Here is a 17290-nt window from a genome sequence, read left to right on the forward strand (position 1 = left end):
ATATGAGTTTCAGTAAGATTTTAGGGTTATGACTTCTAGATCTTCTTCTTGGATATTAGGGTTTATATCTGGAGTTTCTTTGCTAGTTTCTTTGATGTTTGTTTGAGTTTAAATCTGATTTGAAAAGTATACATCAAAGGATTGTTTGTTTCGTTCAATACAGAAAAGAGTATTGTTCTTCGATGGATTCTGTGGAATTCGGGTCAAAAACTTTGGTGGCTTCTGGAGTGGCTCATCGTCGTGATTCGAAATCGGCATTGTGGATTCAACGTTGGGCAATACAATTCCGAGGTGAACACAGAGCTGGAAGAGGCACATAGGGATCGGTTCGATTTGGGCGTGGATTCGCTAGGCAATTGAGAGTATACTTGTGTAATTCCTGTATGTCTTCATAGTGGATTGTTTTGTGACTTTTTTCCGTGGTTTTTTTTATCACAATGGGAGGCGCTCTAATTGTGGTTTTTCCACTTTAAAATCGTTGTATTGATTTGTCTGATTGTTTGATTGAAATTGTTATTTACTAGTTAAAATTGATACATAATCACAAATCAATATCTAGGAGATTTCTAAATTTTTCATCAATAAATCCTATTATTTGAACATTTGATCTACAAAATCTTAATTTTTATATTTAAGGTATTTTATGGACAATTCTATCCTTACAAATATTTTTTGAACTGTTAGCAATTTAGTGATATGAACATTCATATTTTACAATGTGAATATTCACATTGACAGTATGAACATTAACATTGACATATTAATATTCACATTGATGGTGTAAACATTTACATTGACGATGTGAACATTCACATCACAGCACATTCACACTGTAAATGTGAATATTATTAGGAGTATTTTGATAACTATGTCACCTATAAAATTTATTAGAACATAAGAAAATAATGTGAGCTAAATGAAATATAATAAGTAAAAAAATATTTATGAAAAAGTGCTCTTATTAATACATGTACCAATTTAATTGGGATATGTTTTTAAGCTTTGATGTTGTTTTGCCTTTGTGTCAACTTTTTTGATATGTTGTGTATAGGGTGTGTGTAGTGCACTTTGAATGGTTTGAAAGTAAAATAAGAAACCAAATCATAAATGGTGGGTTGATAAATAACTAAACTGCGGTTGGAGTGATTTAGTTCACTAGTTGATTGAACAATTAATATTTTTAAGCAATTATCAAACATTTGTATAGTATATAATACTAATTTGTATAATATTTTCCTTTATATATATATAACACAACTAATTTTATATAATATTTTTCATATATAATTACTAATTTATAACAAATTTCATATCTTAAAAATCTCTCACACTCATTTTTATTTTGATATTTCATTAAATACGTGTTAATTATAATAGAGCGGAACCGTTTCGAAAGAAGATTATAAATTTTAAAGTTTAATTTGCGGTTAGCGGATAAATCGGTGCATATTAATACGATTTTAACGGATTAAACGATATTTTTGCACAACCCTAATTGTGCATGTACTCCTCAAGCTCTATTTTAGATCAATAAAATTTTCATTTTTTTACCGATTAAAATGAATAAATAAATCACTTGCAGGTTGAAGCTCCTTGTAAAACATGTGACATAAATGGCAATTGCATCCTTAAGAACAATCGTTTGAACTCATGACAATGCTTGTAAGTTGAATCATAATCAAGGACAGATCCAATATTCTTACATAGGGGCAAACCTCAAGGCCAGTCCTGTACATGAACCATTGAATATTTATAGATCATACAGATAAAAATAAGACTACTTAAATATCTCCTATTTGTTATTTTATCCTAATATCTTAATACCCGAAAATAAGACAAATATTATCTCTAATTTAAAAGAACAGTATACTCGACTTTTTGGAGCCAAAAGTGAATTTTCAAGTTAGGGCCTTTTATATCTCATACCAAAAATAAATAAATAAATGAAATTTGTTAATGAAACAAGTACTCAATTTTGTTGAATATGATTACTAAATGTAGGTACATAGACTAAAATCTGAAAAAATAATAAAAACGATTAAATCTAGTTTTGTTACTCCATAACAACCCAAACCCCCCCCCCCCCAAAAAAAAAAAAAGACAAATTCTTCGAATTCTTCAAAATCAAGATGAAATCTAATCATCAAATATGAAATTACAAACAAGATCAAATTGCAAATTGTACATCAGAAAATAAAATCTGAAAGTCACAAATCTCAAATAAAAAATCTTAATCTAAGGGCTAAATATATTTTATTTACCATAAATGAAAATTTTTGAAGGACTAAGAACAGGGCTGACTCTGACTTTTTCAGGACCCAAATGAATTTTTAACACGAGACCTTTATACATATTTTTTTTAAAAAAAAATGATTATATGTCTAATTTTTTGGGGGGGGGGTATTTGACAAAATTCGTAAAAAGGTTACTTCCGGTATATATATCTATTGAAATTTACTTAAATATATATTAAAGTTTACAATAAGAAAAATGACCAAAATAATTTAAAATGAAGTATCAAATAAAAAGTAAAGAGGATGTAACAAAAATCACTTAAACATGCATTTTTAGCTATAAATTACTAATCTAGTTCGCATAATCAAACTTATAAGCTAAATCATTTTCGATGGATAAAATTGCTAGTTCATTTAATTTTTCATTTGGCATCGTTGAGTAAAGGTAAGATTTAATCAACTCTAATTTGAAAAGATTAACTGCAAGTAGTATAATTAATCATATTCTATATATAATCTACACATTTGAAAAATAATCATTCAATAATTTCAAACAATTCAAAACATCAATTAATTTCAAATCATAACTAAATTTTTGGGCCTTTGTTTTAGTTAATTTTTCAAGACCCAAAGCAGTGGCTTTCCCAGCTTGTACCCAAAGCCGGCCTTGACCAAGAATCAGAAAGTTGAGTTACAAAAAGGTTAGGGTTCCAACTAGAGTTGTAAATGAGTTGAGTCAAGCAAACTAGTAAGTTGTTTAAATTTGGTTTGAAAACTTAACGAGTTCTAAAATATATTCAAGTTTGACTTGTTTATATAACGAGTTGATCTCAAGTGAGCTTTTAACGAGCCGAACACGCGTCGAGCTGATTGTTTATAGCGTATGTAAGTTTATCAAGTCAAATAGTAGATTGTTTAAATTTATCTTAAAAACTTAATCAGTTAAAAATTATTTATAAACTTAATTTATTTACCTACCAAATCAATCTCAAATGATCTTTTAATGAGTCAAGTTGAAATAACTTGTCTCATTTAACAGCCATAGCTCTAAGGGGATTTCTTTATGTTGTTTAGGGGCAAAGCACAAACTGACAAACAAGATAGTATTATGTAGTGCTGTTGATGTATTGATAGTAGGCCCTCATTTCTTTCTTTGGTTGTTGAGATGTTTTTCTTTTTTTATTTTTATTTATTTATTTATTTTTATTTTTTTGAGGGGGAGGGGGCATTTGCAGTTTGGGTCTTTCAGCCAATCTATGAATATTTTAGTTTCGGGTCATGTATATGTGTTGAAAATATTTGGGGTCCTGATTTTGTACTAATTTTGGGAGGTCCAAAGTGATAGCAAATTTGTTAAGATTATGTTTTTTTTGGGTGAATTTGTCAAGATTATGTTATTCTTAATATAATAAGAGACAAAAGCAAAATTGTATGACATTACAGCAAAAATATGTGATACACATACATAGAGAGATGCAAGAGCCAAATAGCACAAGATCCTTGAAAATGCCAACCGGTACAAGAGTGAGATAGAACAATTGAAGATGACACATACATAGAGACACCTGTGTGCAGCCAAAAACACACCTGTCAAACACTTTGGTTTTGAAGGAGTTGCCTTTTGATCTTGTTCAACTTGCCAAGTACTTCTTGAATTTGAATTCTCTCTGCTACTAATTCTCTGCTACACCCCAAACCCAACTCCAAAATAGCAATAAGATTGCTTTGGGTAGCAACCATGTCTCCTTTATTATGTGTCCTCAATAATCCACTATCCACTACTTCCATAACTTCATCAAGAAGCCGTGTGCTCACCCATTGCCTTAAACTCCTCTCTTCGGTGAACATTTCATCTGTCGGTTTCTTTCTTGTAAATGTCTCCAAAAGCATTATCCCATAACTATATATATCACTACTTGTTGACACTCTTCCTTCAGAGCCGTACTCTGTCAAAAAAAATTTAAAGAAACATATCTACATATGTACCAAAGGAAAAGTACAACAAAATTGATTAAAACATTTACCTGGTGCAATGTAGCCAAGTGTGCCTAAAGTGTTGGTTTGTGTTGCAGTCTTGTTTTCGGCTAAAATTTTTGCAATACCGAAGTCAGCAACATGTGCAATCATATCTTCGTCTAGAAGGACATTGCTAGGTTTCAAATCACAGTGAACCACGGGCTCTGATTGACCATCATGGAGATATTCCAAAGCTAATGCCACATCGATCATGATACTTACCCTTTGAAAGAGATTAAGACAATAGTTATGAGAATATAAGCACTTATCAAGGCTTCCATTAGACATGTATTGTAAAACCAAAGCTCTTAACTCAGGGTTTGAGCATGTAGTTATGACTCTAACAAGATTTCTATGACGCGTGGTTCGCAGTACTTCACACTCTGTATCAAAACTTCTAAAAGCTCCCTCAACTTGCAAGTTTAGAATTTTAATAGCGACGTTTGTCCCATCTGACAGTATGCCTTTGTATATAGAACCATAGCTTCCTACTCCAAGCAAGTTGGCTTCACAGAAGTTAGTCGTTGCTCTTTGGAGCTCCTGATATGAAATCTTTTTGTGCTCTATTGTTGCCAATAAATCATTTGAATGCTGACCACGAACATTCTTTCTGCGATGCCCTTTCACAATCCATAGAAGAGAAGAAAATATTACCAGCAATTCAATAACGGGAACAATGTATCGAAGCAGAACATCTTTTGTCCTCAACCTTTGGGACCCTTGGTGTGGGCAAGGTCGTACTTGCAAAATCGGGTTGCCACAAAGTTCTTCGTTCCCTATGAAAGAAAGTACTGTGAGATTTGTGAATGGTCCTTTGCTTGGAATCTCCCCTGATAGCTTATTGCAAGATAAATTTAAGAATTCGGGATGTGAAAGTGCCTCGAGAGCCTTGGGTATTGGTCCAGACAAATTATTGAGAGAAAGATCCAAAAAATCTAATGCTACCAAATTCCCTATTGAGTTCGGAATGGGTCCTGAGAATGAATTCCTTGAAAGGTTTAGAGAAGTCAGTCTTTTGAAGGCCCCAATAATTCTTGGAATGTTTCCCGATATTCGATTCCAAGATAAATCCATGCTTTCCAATGCTTTAAGGGCATTGTGTGGTTCTAGGCTTCCATTTAATGAATTGAATGATAAATTCAAGAGCCTTAGATTTTCAAAGTTCCATAAACTTGATGGTATTAAAGTCAGTCTATTGGAACTAATGTCCATCACTTGCAAACTACTAAGCTTTGTTATGCAACTCGGAATCGATCCAGAAAGCTTATTCACCTGGGGATAAATTTCAAACAAGTTTCTCAAAAGGCAAATCTCACTTGGAATCGATCCATGAAAGTTGTTAGCACTCAAATCTAAACTTTGAAGTCTCTCTATTCCTCCAATAGTTGAGGGGATGTTCCCATTCAGATTGCTTCTCGCTAACAAAAGTTCATACAAATTTCTCAAAGAACCAATCTCTTTAGGAATTTGACCCATTAATTGGCATTCGGATACATCAAGCACTTGCAAGGACATCGAAAAATTTCCAATAGAATTGGGTATTGTGCCACTAAATTTATTTTCTCCTACGACCAGTTGTTGCAAGGAAGTGCAGTTTGTCAAAGCTGTGATGAAACTAAGTTGGGTACTTCCTGGTTCAGTTGTCAGTTGATTGTCTCCCAAGTCCAACTTTTCAATGAGTTTTAGATTGCCTAAACTTTTGGGTGTTGGTCCAGTAAATATGTTACCATCTAGAAATAACCAAGTAAGCTTACAAGAATTGGACAAATATAAAGGGATTTCTCCAACTAATTGATTGCATTCTAATTCAAGGGTTTCAAGATTAGGAAGCCATATCCTTGTAGTGGTTGGAAGATTTCCCGAAAAGGCATTCATATTCAAGTTAATTTCAGTCATTGAAGACTTGTTAAAAATTGCACGAGGTATTGAAACCGTGAGATTATTGACTTGACAGTATAATCCACTTAGATTTGGAAGTAGTGATAGTTCTATTGGAATGTTTCCATAAATGTTGTTAAATTCTACTCCAAAGTATTCTAAGCTAGTAGTGTTGCCAAAGAAAGGTGGAATGGTACCTTGTAGGTTATTGTTTCGCCCAAGAAACAGAATACGCAGAAAGGGTAGTGTACTAAACTCTTTTGGTATGTCGCCACTAAAATTATTTGCTGAAAGAGATATAACTTGAAGATTCTGACACCGGTGTAACCCCACAGGGATGCTTCCTTCCAACATGTTGTGTTGTACTATGAGTTTTTTCAACCGACGCAAACATTCAAATTCATTTGGCAGATGACCATGAAAGCTGTTGTTGTGAATAATGAACACTTGAAGGAAGGAAAGGTTTCCAATATGAGGAGATATGGTGCCTTGGAGACCCATGTTGAGAAGGCGCAAACTTGTGACTCTTTGCCTTCATCGGCTACATAAGATCCCAACCCAATCACAGAAGTTGGTTTCTTTGGTCCAATTGCTCAAAACATTGTTAGGATCAAAGTTGATTAAGGACTTGAAGGCTAGGAGAGCCAATTGATCAGTGTAGTTTGAGGCACAATTGGCCAACTCAAACATGCATGAGTGCACTACCAGAGCTCCCAAAAGGGAAGCAATGCAAAGCCTCTTCATGAACATGACTATTAGGTGGAGTAGGGGGCGTTTAGCTAGTGAAAGTGTATGATCTCTAATACAAGAACATTTTTCACGATACCTGTGACGCGTCAAAAAGCGGGAACATCAGAGAATATATTAATAAATAAATACAAGGTTTATCTAAGATTATAAAATAGGAAACGTCACTAATGAGTCATTTGATAAATAATCAAGTAAGATCCCACGAAAGTCGAAAGAGTCAATATAGCTTATCTTCAAAGTCCAACCACCTTAGATAATAAAGTTGCCCTTTTGACAGATCTTAACATGATATTAACATAAGGTTTACATGAGTCGACGAGAAAATAAGGAATAGGTAATATAAAAGATATGTATAAATATGTAATAATTACAAAATCATGTCTTAAAGACAACATGGGATCCATCATTTACAATCTTAAAACACATTTACAAACTAGTTTCTAATCCTCTCCTAGGGTAGCCGTACGTTCTCAAATGCTTCATCTTTGTCTTTGACCGGTCTAATAGTCTTCAATACCTCACAAGAAACGCTATGAGCTTTGAATGCCTAGTAAATGCACACACACCTCGTCCCTTTACACCATTATATTTATAACAAACAAGTAGTGAAGCATGATATTCAAGTCAATAACAAAGAATTACAAGGTTAGATGTTAGTATTCTAGAAATCCCCCAAAGATATTTCATCCTCCCAACCACTAAAATTGGATACTAGACTATTCAGAACTCCTCATTTTGCTGCCTTGTTGCATAACTTACCTCGGATGCCTATCAACAGTCATATACCGCGTAGCGCCAACCGTAGGGCCTCAAAAGGGACAGCGAAAATAAAAAGGTTTTATCACCTTGAATCCAACCTCATCCTTCCAAAAAAAAAGTTTTATCCTCTTGAATGTCCCATCTGGACCCAGCCTTATCTCACCAAATCAAATCATCGCAAAGAGTCCAAATACGTTTGTTCCATTATAGGGTTTACGCAATAACCGCTTGCACAAGACTTTGCTTCCGAATAGAGAACCCATTCCGTCAACCAATCAATAACCTAGTAACTTGTCCAAAAGTTTGCAAACCCATTACCGCCTATTAAGTTTCCCGTTTAAGTTAGATAATTTAAGTCAAAGTTAGAACATGCTCTTGAAACAACATCTATTGCACAAGTATGAACAACTACATAGCATAAATGGAAAGAAATAAAGTTACAACACATGTGATTAACATATCAAAATATGCACAAGTAGTTCTAGCTATATTCATGTAGTTAAGGGAATAATATCACACAAGAATATAATTTTCTAGATTTGCATTGTAATAAAGATTATAGACAAAAAGGCATTTTCAGATTTTTCCTAAACTTGGATTTCTTATGGTTTGTAGAGAATTTTATCTAGTTTTCAAAACATATTTTAGAAGTTCATAGCTTTCCTAGATTTTTAGTTATTTAAGAAATACTCCAGCGCTGTTTAGACTCGTCGACTGTTATGAAAATTGGATTTTCTTGCAAACCGCTCACTATTTTTCAATGAAACCAATTTTCCTTGAAATTTAACTATTTAAGGAAGGTTTTGACATAAAACTAAGGTTTAGAATATTTTTCTAAATTTTTATAGAATTTTTGAAAGTTGGCTATAAAACAGATTTTTGATGCACAATACTTAAAATAAGAAGGTTGATGAGAAAAAAGGCCAACTAAGGGAAATTTTTCACTTTTTTTGTGATGAAAACATACTAAATAATTTATCAATAAATCATATTTTTTGAGAGATGGTATTCCTTTGGAAATGATATGGTATATGGGAAGAAAAAGGTAATTTTGCATCTATTAAGAGGAAATATGAGTAGAAAAAGGATCAAAACCCAATTCATCAACTTTGAACACAAGAATACCATTACAACATATCTAAAAATATTATTTTAAACTTCCAATAACATGTATTTGAAAAAGGAAATAGAAGGAAAGGTGATGATATGGCTTACTTGAGACTTGGTTGGTTAGCTAACAAGACTTTCTATTCCTTTCCTTTCCTCCACCAAGCTCACTCTCTTGCCCTCTCTTCCTCTCAGCCAAAAGAGGTGTTTGTGTATGTTTTCTTGTGTGCAAAATGCTAAGGGAGAGGTTGTATATATACTAAAATTGGTGTAAAAGGTCTAAAGTACGCATTGGTTGAAAATGGATTGGTTTTTTTGGATTTACTTGGAACTTAATGGAATAGTGAATGATTAGAGGTCTTAATTATGCAATTAATCATGATCTAGTTAGGCCTTGGTTAGGATTGAACCTAGGGTGGAAGCATAGTTCCATGTTTTGGGGGTACTAGCAAGCTTTTCCATGAATTCATGGATTATGTTTGAAAAGATGTATAATTTTCTATTCACTAGGGTGGCTGGCCATGTGGGGGATTTTGAGGAAATTATTTTATTTTTTTCTTATGTACAATTGTTGGAAATTTCAAAATATCGTATATAATATAGGTTTAAAGGTATTAGTGTGTGTATATATATATATTAGTACTAGTTTGGGATCAAAATGTGATTTAAGAAAAATATGAGGGCCAATGCCTTAAATTATGAATTTGAACATTTAATTAAGTGTAGTATTTAATTTATTTAGAATCTAAAATTTTAGTTTGGTTAACGTTTTTTTGTTTTGAATTAAACGGCGAATTGTACTAAGAACTGGAAACCTAGGGTTTCTATGTAGAAAATATACTCAGAAAATTAATTTAATTATTATTAGGATTTTAGAAATGGTTCCTAAGTTCCCGGGTTCAATTTAGGATTTGCGAGTTTTCGGTTGGCGCGCATTTCCTGCTCTATAGGTAAAATTGAAAAAAAATAAGGAATCGAGGGTCTCTATTGAAATAGTTCAAAAGTAAGGGTTAAAATAAAATTACAAAGGTTAGGGGCCTCATAGTTAAATAATTAATATTAGTGTGTAGAAATGTTTACTAAGCTATCGGGCTCGATTAGGGTTTATACAGGTTTATTCGCGACGCGTCTTCGATTCTAGGGTTAAATTTGCGAATAAAAACGTAAGGGCTTCATTATAATAACTCAAAATTTAGAGACTTAATAGGGTTCGTAAAAGTTAGGGGTCTCACAATACCATTGCTTTGAATATATATATTTTTTGTGCAAGTTAATCAGTTGAAGAATATTATATTTTAGGGACAATTACAAAATATAAAATATAAAAACCCCATGGTTAGAGCTTCTAACAAAATAAATCATGAGTTTTTAATTTTGTTAATTTAAATCTTAATCTTTTGATTTATTTTCAATCAAAATCATTCGCCTATTTTTGTTAAGTAAAACCGATTGAAAAACAGTATTGTAGTTATTAAACTTAATGTAGATATACAAAAAAATGTTTAAAATACATTTTTCATTGAATTTAATGACTAAAATGTCAAAAAAAAATTTATCGATTTTATTTAACAGAAACAGACAAATAGTTTAGATTGAAAATAAATAAAAAACTTAGGGTTTAAATTGATAAAATAAAAAACTCAAAATTTATTTTGTTATAAGGGTTAAACCTGGAGTTTTTTTTTTTTTTCCTTCTAATTTCTCCTATATTTTATAAATAGAAAATGATATATAAACTCACTTTTTAGACCCATTTTATAGACTTAATAATGTGTAAGTGATATGATTGATTAATGATTATAGAAGATATAAGAGAGAGTGTTACCTTTAATATCCTAATTGATTGTCATATCATTAGGCTTGAAATTTGAGTCTAATTTTTTGTTTTGAATAGAAATACTCTTTTTAAATTTTAAATAATTAAGTCAAAATGGATAACCAATCATTTAAAAATCTAGCAATATGCAATGGAGATAATCACAATCTATACTACATAATACAAGAAAAAGTCTATAAGGGGGGAAAATGTACATATATATATATATATATATATATTAATATATGAAGTGTTTTGTTTTATGGGTAATGTTATGGTACACACCCTTAAAAGAGAGTGTACCATGAATTTGATTTTCATAAATATCATAACTCAATCACATGAGAGTCATAACTAAAAGAAAAAAAAAAAAAATAGTTATAACCAAACACTGGTATAATTAAAGAGCTCCTAGATCATAACTACATAATGTCATAACTTAATCACAATGAATCATAATTGTTATAATCACATACCACAAAGATTGTAGCTAAATGTGCATATGTGTACCATTGAATTTCCCTTTGTAGTTTGATCGTCTCCATAATGTGGAAGTTTTGGATCTCCTATTTGTGTAGGAATTTGTAGACTGAAAGAAAAATGGAAGGAAAAAATGAGAAATAAAAAAACTAGAATGAAAGTTATTCATTATTGCAATATGTGATGAATGTTATTATTATATTATGAATGAGGTGCAGTCAATGTTGCCTAATTGTGAAGAGAAATATCATAAAATGTTTTAATGAAAAAATATTAAGATTTATTTTGATATTTGTTATGAAACCTTGTGGTAAGATACATAGGTTGTACCTTTTTGAAGAGTGCACAGTGCAACTGCTTCCAATAAAAATCATAGTTTGAGACAGAAGAAGAAAAAGGAAAATTGTGCAAGACGGGACACCAAGCCATCATTTTCAATCAAAAACTTCATAAATGACAACGTCAATGCCACGGCTTGGAGGAAAGATACGTACACAGAATTTCTGGATCGAAAATTTGTGGGGTTGACGAGTAAAATAAATATGATCGAGACTTATGGTCCATTAGCAAGGACTTAATTAAAGGTGGCATGAAATTCTATATAAATTGATGTCAAGAAATTATTTTTTAAACTTGAGATCTCACCCCGTCACTGAATGATTATTAGCTGTTTTTACGGTCACTTATGGAGTATGAGTACTTTGAAAAACATGTTATATCTGGATTGGGTACTTACCGGTATATGGTACCTTATATGGTACTTTTACATATGTATCATATATACGAAACACGTGTCCAAATTTTTTTTTTTTAATTTTTGACATACTCAGACGTACATAGTATATACTCAAGCCATACTATATTTCAGTTAAAACAATATTTTTTTCTATTACAGAGATAAAACTCATTTCACTAGACTTCGTTTTTATTTTTAATTTTATGCTTAGTGTGATTTTAAAATTAAATTATGGTTTGTAAGTTATTTAATATATTGATATCTAATTTTGATTTATACATTTACTTTTGACATTAAATGTTAATTATAGATTGGATCTTAATAAATTAAACTATTTAATTAATTTTTACATTGTTTTAAATTAAAATAAATATTTTTTTACAAGCGTACCAAGTCATACTTGTACCCCTTTTTCTTAGATTTTACCATATTATACCAGTACCAGTACCCGTGACCGTACCCATGCTTCATAGATGGTCACATGTCATTTTTAAGGTGTTTTGATTAATGGAGAAAATAAATTCATGATTTTATGTCAGTAAGTGAAGAATATTAAAAAAATATATAATATATATAATGATTAGTCCTAAAATATAAACCCCTAATGATTCAAGAATATTGAATAGTTTTTCCACACTAACCCTTGGAATTGGCTTGTAATTCACTTCAATGACTTCACAAATGCCAAACGGGTCATGCTGTCAACTTTCAAGGAAATAAATAGCTGGAATTGACTCCAAAGTCTTCATACGACTTCTAACTTATGGTTACAAAGGAAACGATCGTCAATTCAAATTTGATGCATTACAACTCATTTGAACTTGATTGATTGTATATTTATGCCTAACTCAATCATCAATTCAAGTTTAATTAATAAATGTTTTAAGCTCGAGTTAAAATATCTTCAAGCCTATAAAACTTGGCTTGACTATTATATGTGTATAAATAATAATATAAATTAGTACTTTATGCACATATAAAATGTCTTATATATGTTTATGTGGGGATATATTTCTTGAGTACTAACACGTGGCATGGCGACGCCGACGTGTTTGGCCGAGGTGCCACGCGTCGTGTAAATTACGCCGAGGTGATCTCGGAGTTACCGAGGTTATCTCCGAAGATATCGGAATCCGAGATAAGCGAATAAGGGACAAGAGTCCTAGGACAAAGAGGAGACTTAGCCAAGATAAGGATAAAGCTCTTAGGGAGTTTATCTTTATCTCTTGAGAAATCCTAAGTAATCACTAAATTGAAGTCTATAGAAGTCATGCTTCTAGTAAAACTTGGATTGAGTTAAACTATAAAAGAGAGGCACCCCCATGGGTCTAAGGTACGCAGTTTTATACTCAAGCTTGTGAGTTTAGCACTTGATTATCTTTGAGAGATATACTGACTTGATCGTCGGAGTGCCCCCGGGTGAAAGAGCCACCGCCGAAACCTTTTTCTTTCTGTTTCAAGTTACTAAAGCCATCTATTCTGCCGGTGCTCTCCAGCTGATTACTAGGCGGGCAGTGTGGTAAGAAAATTACCCACACAATTTGGCGCCGTCTGTGGGAATCTTAAAAGAATAGATGGCCAGTGACGGACAAGGGGAAAACATTGGGGGCAAAACTCCTGCTGGGAGTGGTAGACCAATCGACCTTGACGTTGAAGGAGACAACCACAGTACAGAGAATCATGACCAGGGCCACGGAGAAAAAGACGTCGGCCAGGAGGGCGACGCTACAAAAAGGACAAACCAAAGCAAGTACTACAACGAAGATGATCTTCAGGTTTGGAGGGATAGGTGCTTACGAAGGGATGAGGAAGTAAAAGACTTGGCGAACAAGCTGGCAGACCTACAGTCAGTGGTCAACTTCATGATGCAAAACAATGTTATGCAGCCACCGTACCCGCTGCAAGATACACCGATGCCAGCAATTAATACCCAGAAGGGAGGAAGAAAAGCAATCCCCGAAGCCCCTCAGCACACCAGGAGTGCAAGCCACTCTCACCGACGTTCCAGAGAAGTCGGACGAGAGAAACCAAGGCAAGAAGAGTCCCGAAGGGCACATCGCATGAAGGATCCAGGGCCCAAAGAACATCGGCATGTTCCAGGGCAAGCGCTCTGCTTTGACACAACCCATAGAGAAAGATCGAAATGGGCCCACCACGAGGCCGAAAGTAGTGTGCCGAAAAGATTGAAGTCCAGAGATAGCCGAGCTCCAGGTAGGAGTAAAGAAGACTTGAGGGACTACTTCAAAAGGAGGCCGCAGAATGTTGAAACCGAGGTGACTTCTAAAGTTAAGCCGAGAACACCATTCTCGGTGGAATTGGATAAATTTGAAGCACCAAAAAGATTCAGTATGTCGAGGTTCCAAATTTATGATGGTAAGTCAGACCCCAACTTTCATGTTGGACTATACCTGAATTCGATGGCATTATACAGTGGGAACGAGCCATTGCTCTGCAAAGTATTTCCCTCATCCTTTGGGGAAATTGCATCCGATTGGTTCCATAAGCTGCCAAAGGGAAGCATAAAGACATGGGAAGGCCTGGCCGAGATGTTTGTAGCCAGGTTTGTGACGAACAAACTACAGCCCTTAAGGGTCGACGCCTTGATGGCTTTAAGAATCACCAAGGAAGAAGGCCTTAGGGCCTACGCGAAGAGATACTACGAGGTGTTCAATCGAATACCCGAATGCAACCAAGAAGTGGCGGTCGTATCTTTCAAGAACGGCCTGAAAGATGACTGTCCACTACGGAAATCTTTGGCAAAAACACTGCCAAAAAGCATGGAAGAGCTCATGGCAAGAATTGAGAAATACGTCAGAGCCGAGGAAGACACATCGGGAAACAAAGAGATAAAGCAGGAGAAAGCAAACGGCTCGCCGAAGCGAGGCCGAGGTAACAACGGACCACCCAAACAAGAAACGGAATTGAAGGGCAAACAGGCAGTGACGACGGTGTTTCGAATCCCTATCCATAAAGTCCTGGATCAAATACGAAACCAACCCTATTTCAGACCTCCAGCAAGAGCACCAGGGGAATTCATGGGAAGAAACATGGGTAGGCGTTGTGCTTACCACAATGAAAAAGGGCACCCAACCCAGGGTTGCAGAGCCCTAAAAGCACACTTAGAAGACTTGGTAAGGCAAGGTCATCTGAGGGACCTTGTTGATGAGGCCAGGACCAGAGAAGAACAGGCAAGATTGCCTCAAGCACCAGCAGCTCCACCACCTCCAGCACAACAACCACAGGTAGGAGGACCAAGGGTGGTTAATATGATCCACTCAAGGGTCAACGAGAACGAAGTCAGAGGAGAAACCTAGAGGGTAAGGCATTTACAGCATGTCTACCAAATCGGGGAAAAAAGACCTCAGCCTGAAGAAAGCCAAGGACCAATGATAACCTTCACTGAAGCCGATCTAGAGATGGTCCAGCATCCGCATAATGATGCCTTGGTAGTATCCCTCCAGGTTGGGGAATGCCAAGTAAAACGCATCCTAATAGATCAAGGCAGCTCTTGTGACATAATGTATATCAGATGTTACAAGGAGCTAGGCCTTCATCCTGACGACCTGGAAGAATCCAACAACCCTATGGTCGGCTTCAATGGAACGCCGACATGGCCACTGGGCGCAGCAAGCGTGGAAGTACAAGCCGGTACTAAGAAGATCAAAACAGAATTTATGGTAATTGACACACCCTCACCATATAACATCATCTTGGGAAGACCATGGTTACATGCAATGGGGGCAGTTCCCTCAACATTGCATCAATTACTACGGTTCCCCACAGAGCATGGAATTGAAGAAATCAGAGGAGATCAACTGCAAGCAAAAAGTTGCTCCATGGCAACAACAAAGTCCACTTGCAACATTCGAAAGCCAAAAGAGGCAGAGATTGAAGACGAGGACATGGAGGTCCTAGATGATGTCGGCAAGGAGCCAACCGAAAAGAGTGAAGAGACACTAAAGAAAATCCTAGTCCAGGAGGGCAACGAAGAACGTTTCTTTCTTCTCGGTTCAGGTTTAGCCAAAGAAGAAGAAAAAGAACTGGACGATTTCTTGAGAGCCAACATTGAAGTGTTCGCCTGGACACCTTATGAAATGCCTGGCATTGACCCCGAGGTCACTTGCCACAGACTGAATGTCGACAGGTCGGCAAAACCAGTGATTCAATGAGCCAGAAGACCGACGTTGACGCACGTCAAAGCAGTAGAAGAAGAAGTAGACAAACTTCTGGAGGCCAGGGCCATCCGAGAAGTTCACTATCCGACATGGCTGTCCAACACAGTAGTAATGAAAAAGAAGAATGGTAAATGGAGAGTCTGTGTAGACTTTACCAGCCTCAACAAAGCCTGCCCCAAAGACAGCTTTCCTCTGCCCAAGATTGATAGTAGATGCAACTTCAGAGCACGAAAGGATGAGTTTTTTGGATGCATACAGGGGATACCACCAGATTGCCATGTACCCTCCAGACGAGGAGAAAACTGCGTTCATCACCCCTAAAGGCTTGTACTGTTACAAGGTAATGCCTTTTGGGCTGAAAAATGCAGGAGCAACTTACCAAAGGTTAGTAACAAAAATGTTCAAGCACCTGATTGGCAAAACGGTAGAAGTCTACATCGATGACATGGTCGTGAAGACCAAAGAATCTAAGGGACATCTTGCCGACCTAAAAGAGATTTTTGATATACTCAAAACATACCGGCTCCGACTCAACGCATCAAAGTGCGCATTTGGAGTTGGATGAGGTAAGTTTCTAAGGTATCTGGTAACGAGAAAGGGCATAGAGGCCAGCCCAGACCAAATCAAGGCCATCCTAGAGCTGCAGAGCCCGACGTCGGTGAAACAGGTTCAGATGCTTACTGGAAGGGCCGCAGTCCTAAACAGATTCATCAGCAGAAGCTCAGATAAATGCAGACCCTTCTTCAACTTGGTGAAAAAAGCCACAAACTTTCTGTGGACAGAAGAATGTGAAACCGCTCTAGCCGACCTAAAGAAGTACTTGACCACAACTCCGGTTCTTTCCAATCCAGAACCAGGGGAAGAACTGTTTTTATACTTGGCAGTTTCAGAACACGCAGTAAGTGCAGTGCTAATTCGAGAAGAAAAAGGAGAGCAAAAACCGGTTTATTATGTAAGTAAAACCTTGGCCAGTATAGAAACAAGGTATCTGCCGCTAGAAAAATTAATGCTGGCCTTAGTAATGGCTTCAAAGAAGTTGAACCATTATTTTTAGGCACACAAGATTGTGGTCCTAACAAAGCACCCACTGAAGTCCTTATTATAACAAGGAGACTTAACAAGAAGGATAGCAAGATGGGCAGTGGCCCTGGGCCAATATGACCTGGAGTTCAGGCCGAGAACAGCAATAAAGGGCCAAGTTTTGGCCGACTTCGTGGCAGAATTCACCCCAGAAACCATGGAACATCGGGCTCCGTTGAGCCGAGATGAGCAGCATCCCAGCAAGCAAGGAGAAGCCCAGCCAAAGGCAAAAGAACAAAGGAAGGAAAAACTCAGACCC

General features: G+C 35.6%; 1 protein-coding gene across 1 annotated transcript; it reads right to left on the reverse strand.

Annotated features, from left to right (window-relative positions):
* Positions 1-3645: 3645 nt before the first annotated feature.
* On the reverse strand, positions 3646-9255 carry LOC114285125 (uncharacterized). The gene is made up of 3 exons (XM_082924708.1): positions 8853-9255; positions 4259-6954; positions 3646-4180 (listed from the first exon to the last, which is right to left on the reverse strand). The coding sequence occupies exons 2-3, from the start codon at positions 6627-6629 to the stop codon at positions 3825-3827; spliced, it is 2727 nt and encodes a 908-aa protein (XP_082780834.1). The 5' UTR covers positions 6630-6954; positions 8853-9255; the 3' UTR covers positions 3646-3824.
* Between the last annotated feature and the right edge of the window lie 8035 nt (positions 9256-17290).

This window comes from Camellia sinensis, chromosome 4 (assembly GCF_055761805.1).
Source record: "Camellia sinensis isolate YWXY chromosome 4, ASM5576180v1, whole genome shotgun sequence".
NCBI classification, from domain to species: Eukaryota; Viridiplantae; Streptophyta; class Magnoliopsida; order Ericales; family Theaceae; genus Camellia; species Camellia sinensis.

What these genes read in the sequence shown, in the direction of transcription:
- LOC114285125 (XM_082924708.1), bottom strand. Translation starts at nt 6,629, where the DNA reads ATGGGTCTCCAAGGCACCATATCTCCTCATATTGGAAACCTTTCCTTC. An exon ending in ACTTGGCTACATTGCACCAG is followed by an intron (nt 4,181 to 4,258) that starts GTAAATGTTTTA and finishes TTTTTTTGACAG; the next exon opens with AGTACGGCTCTGAAGGAAGA.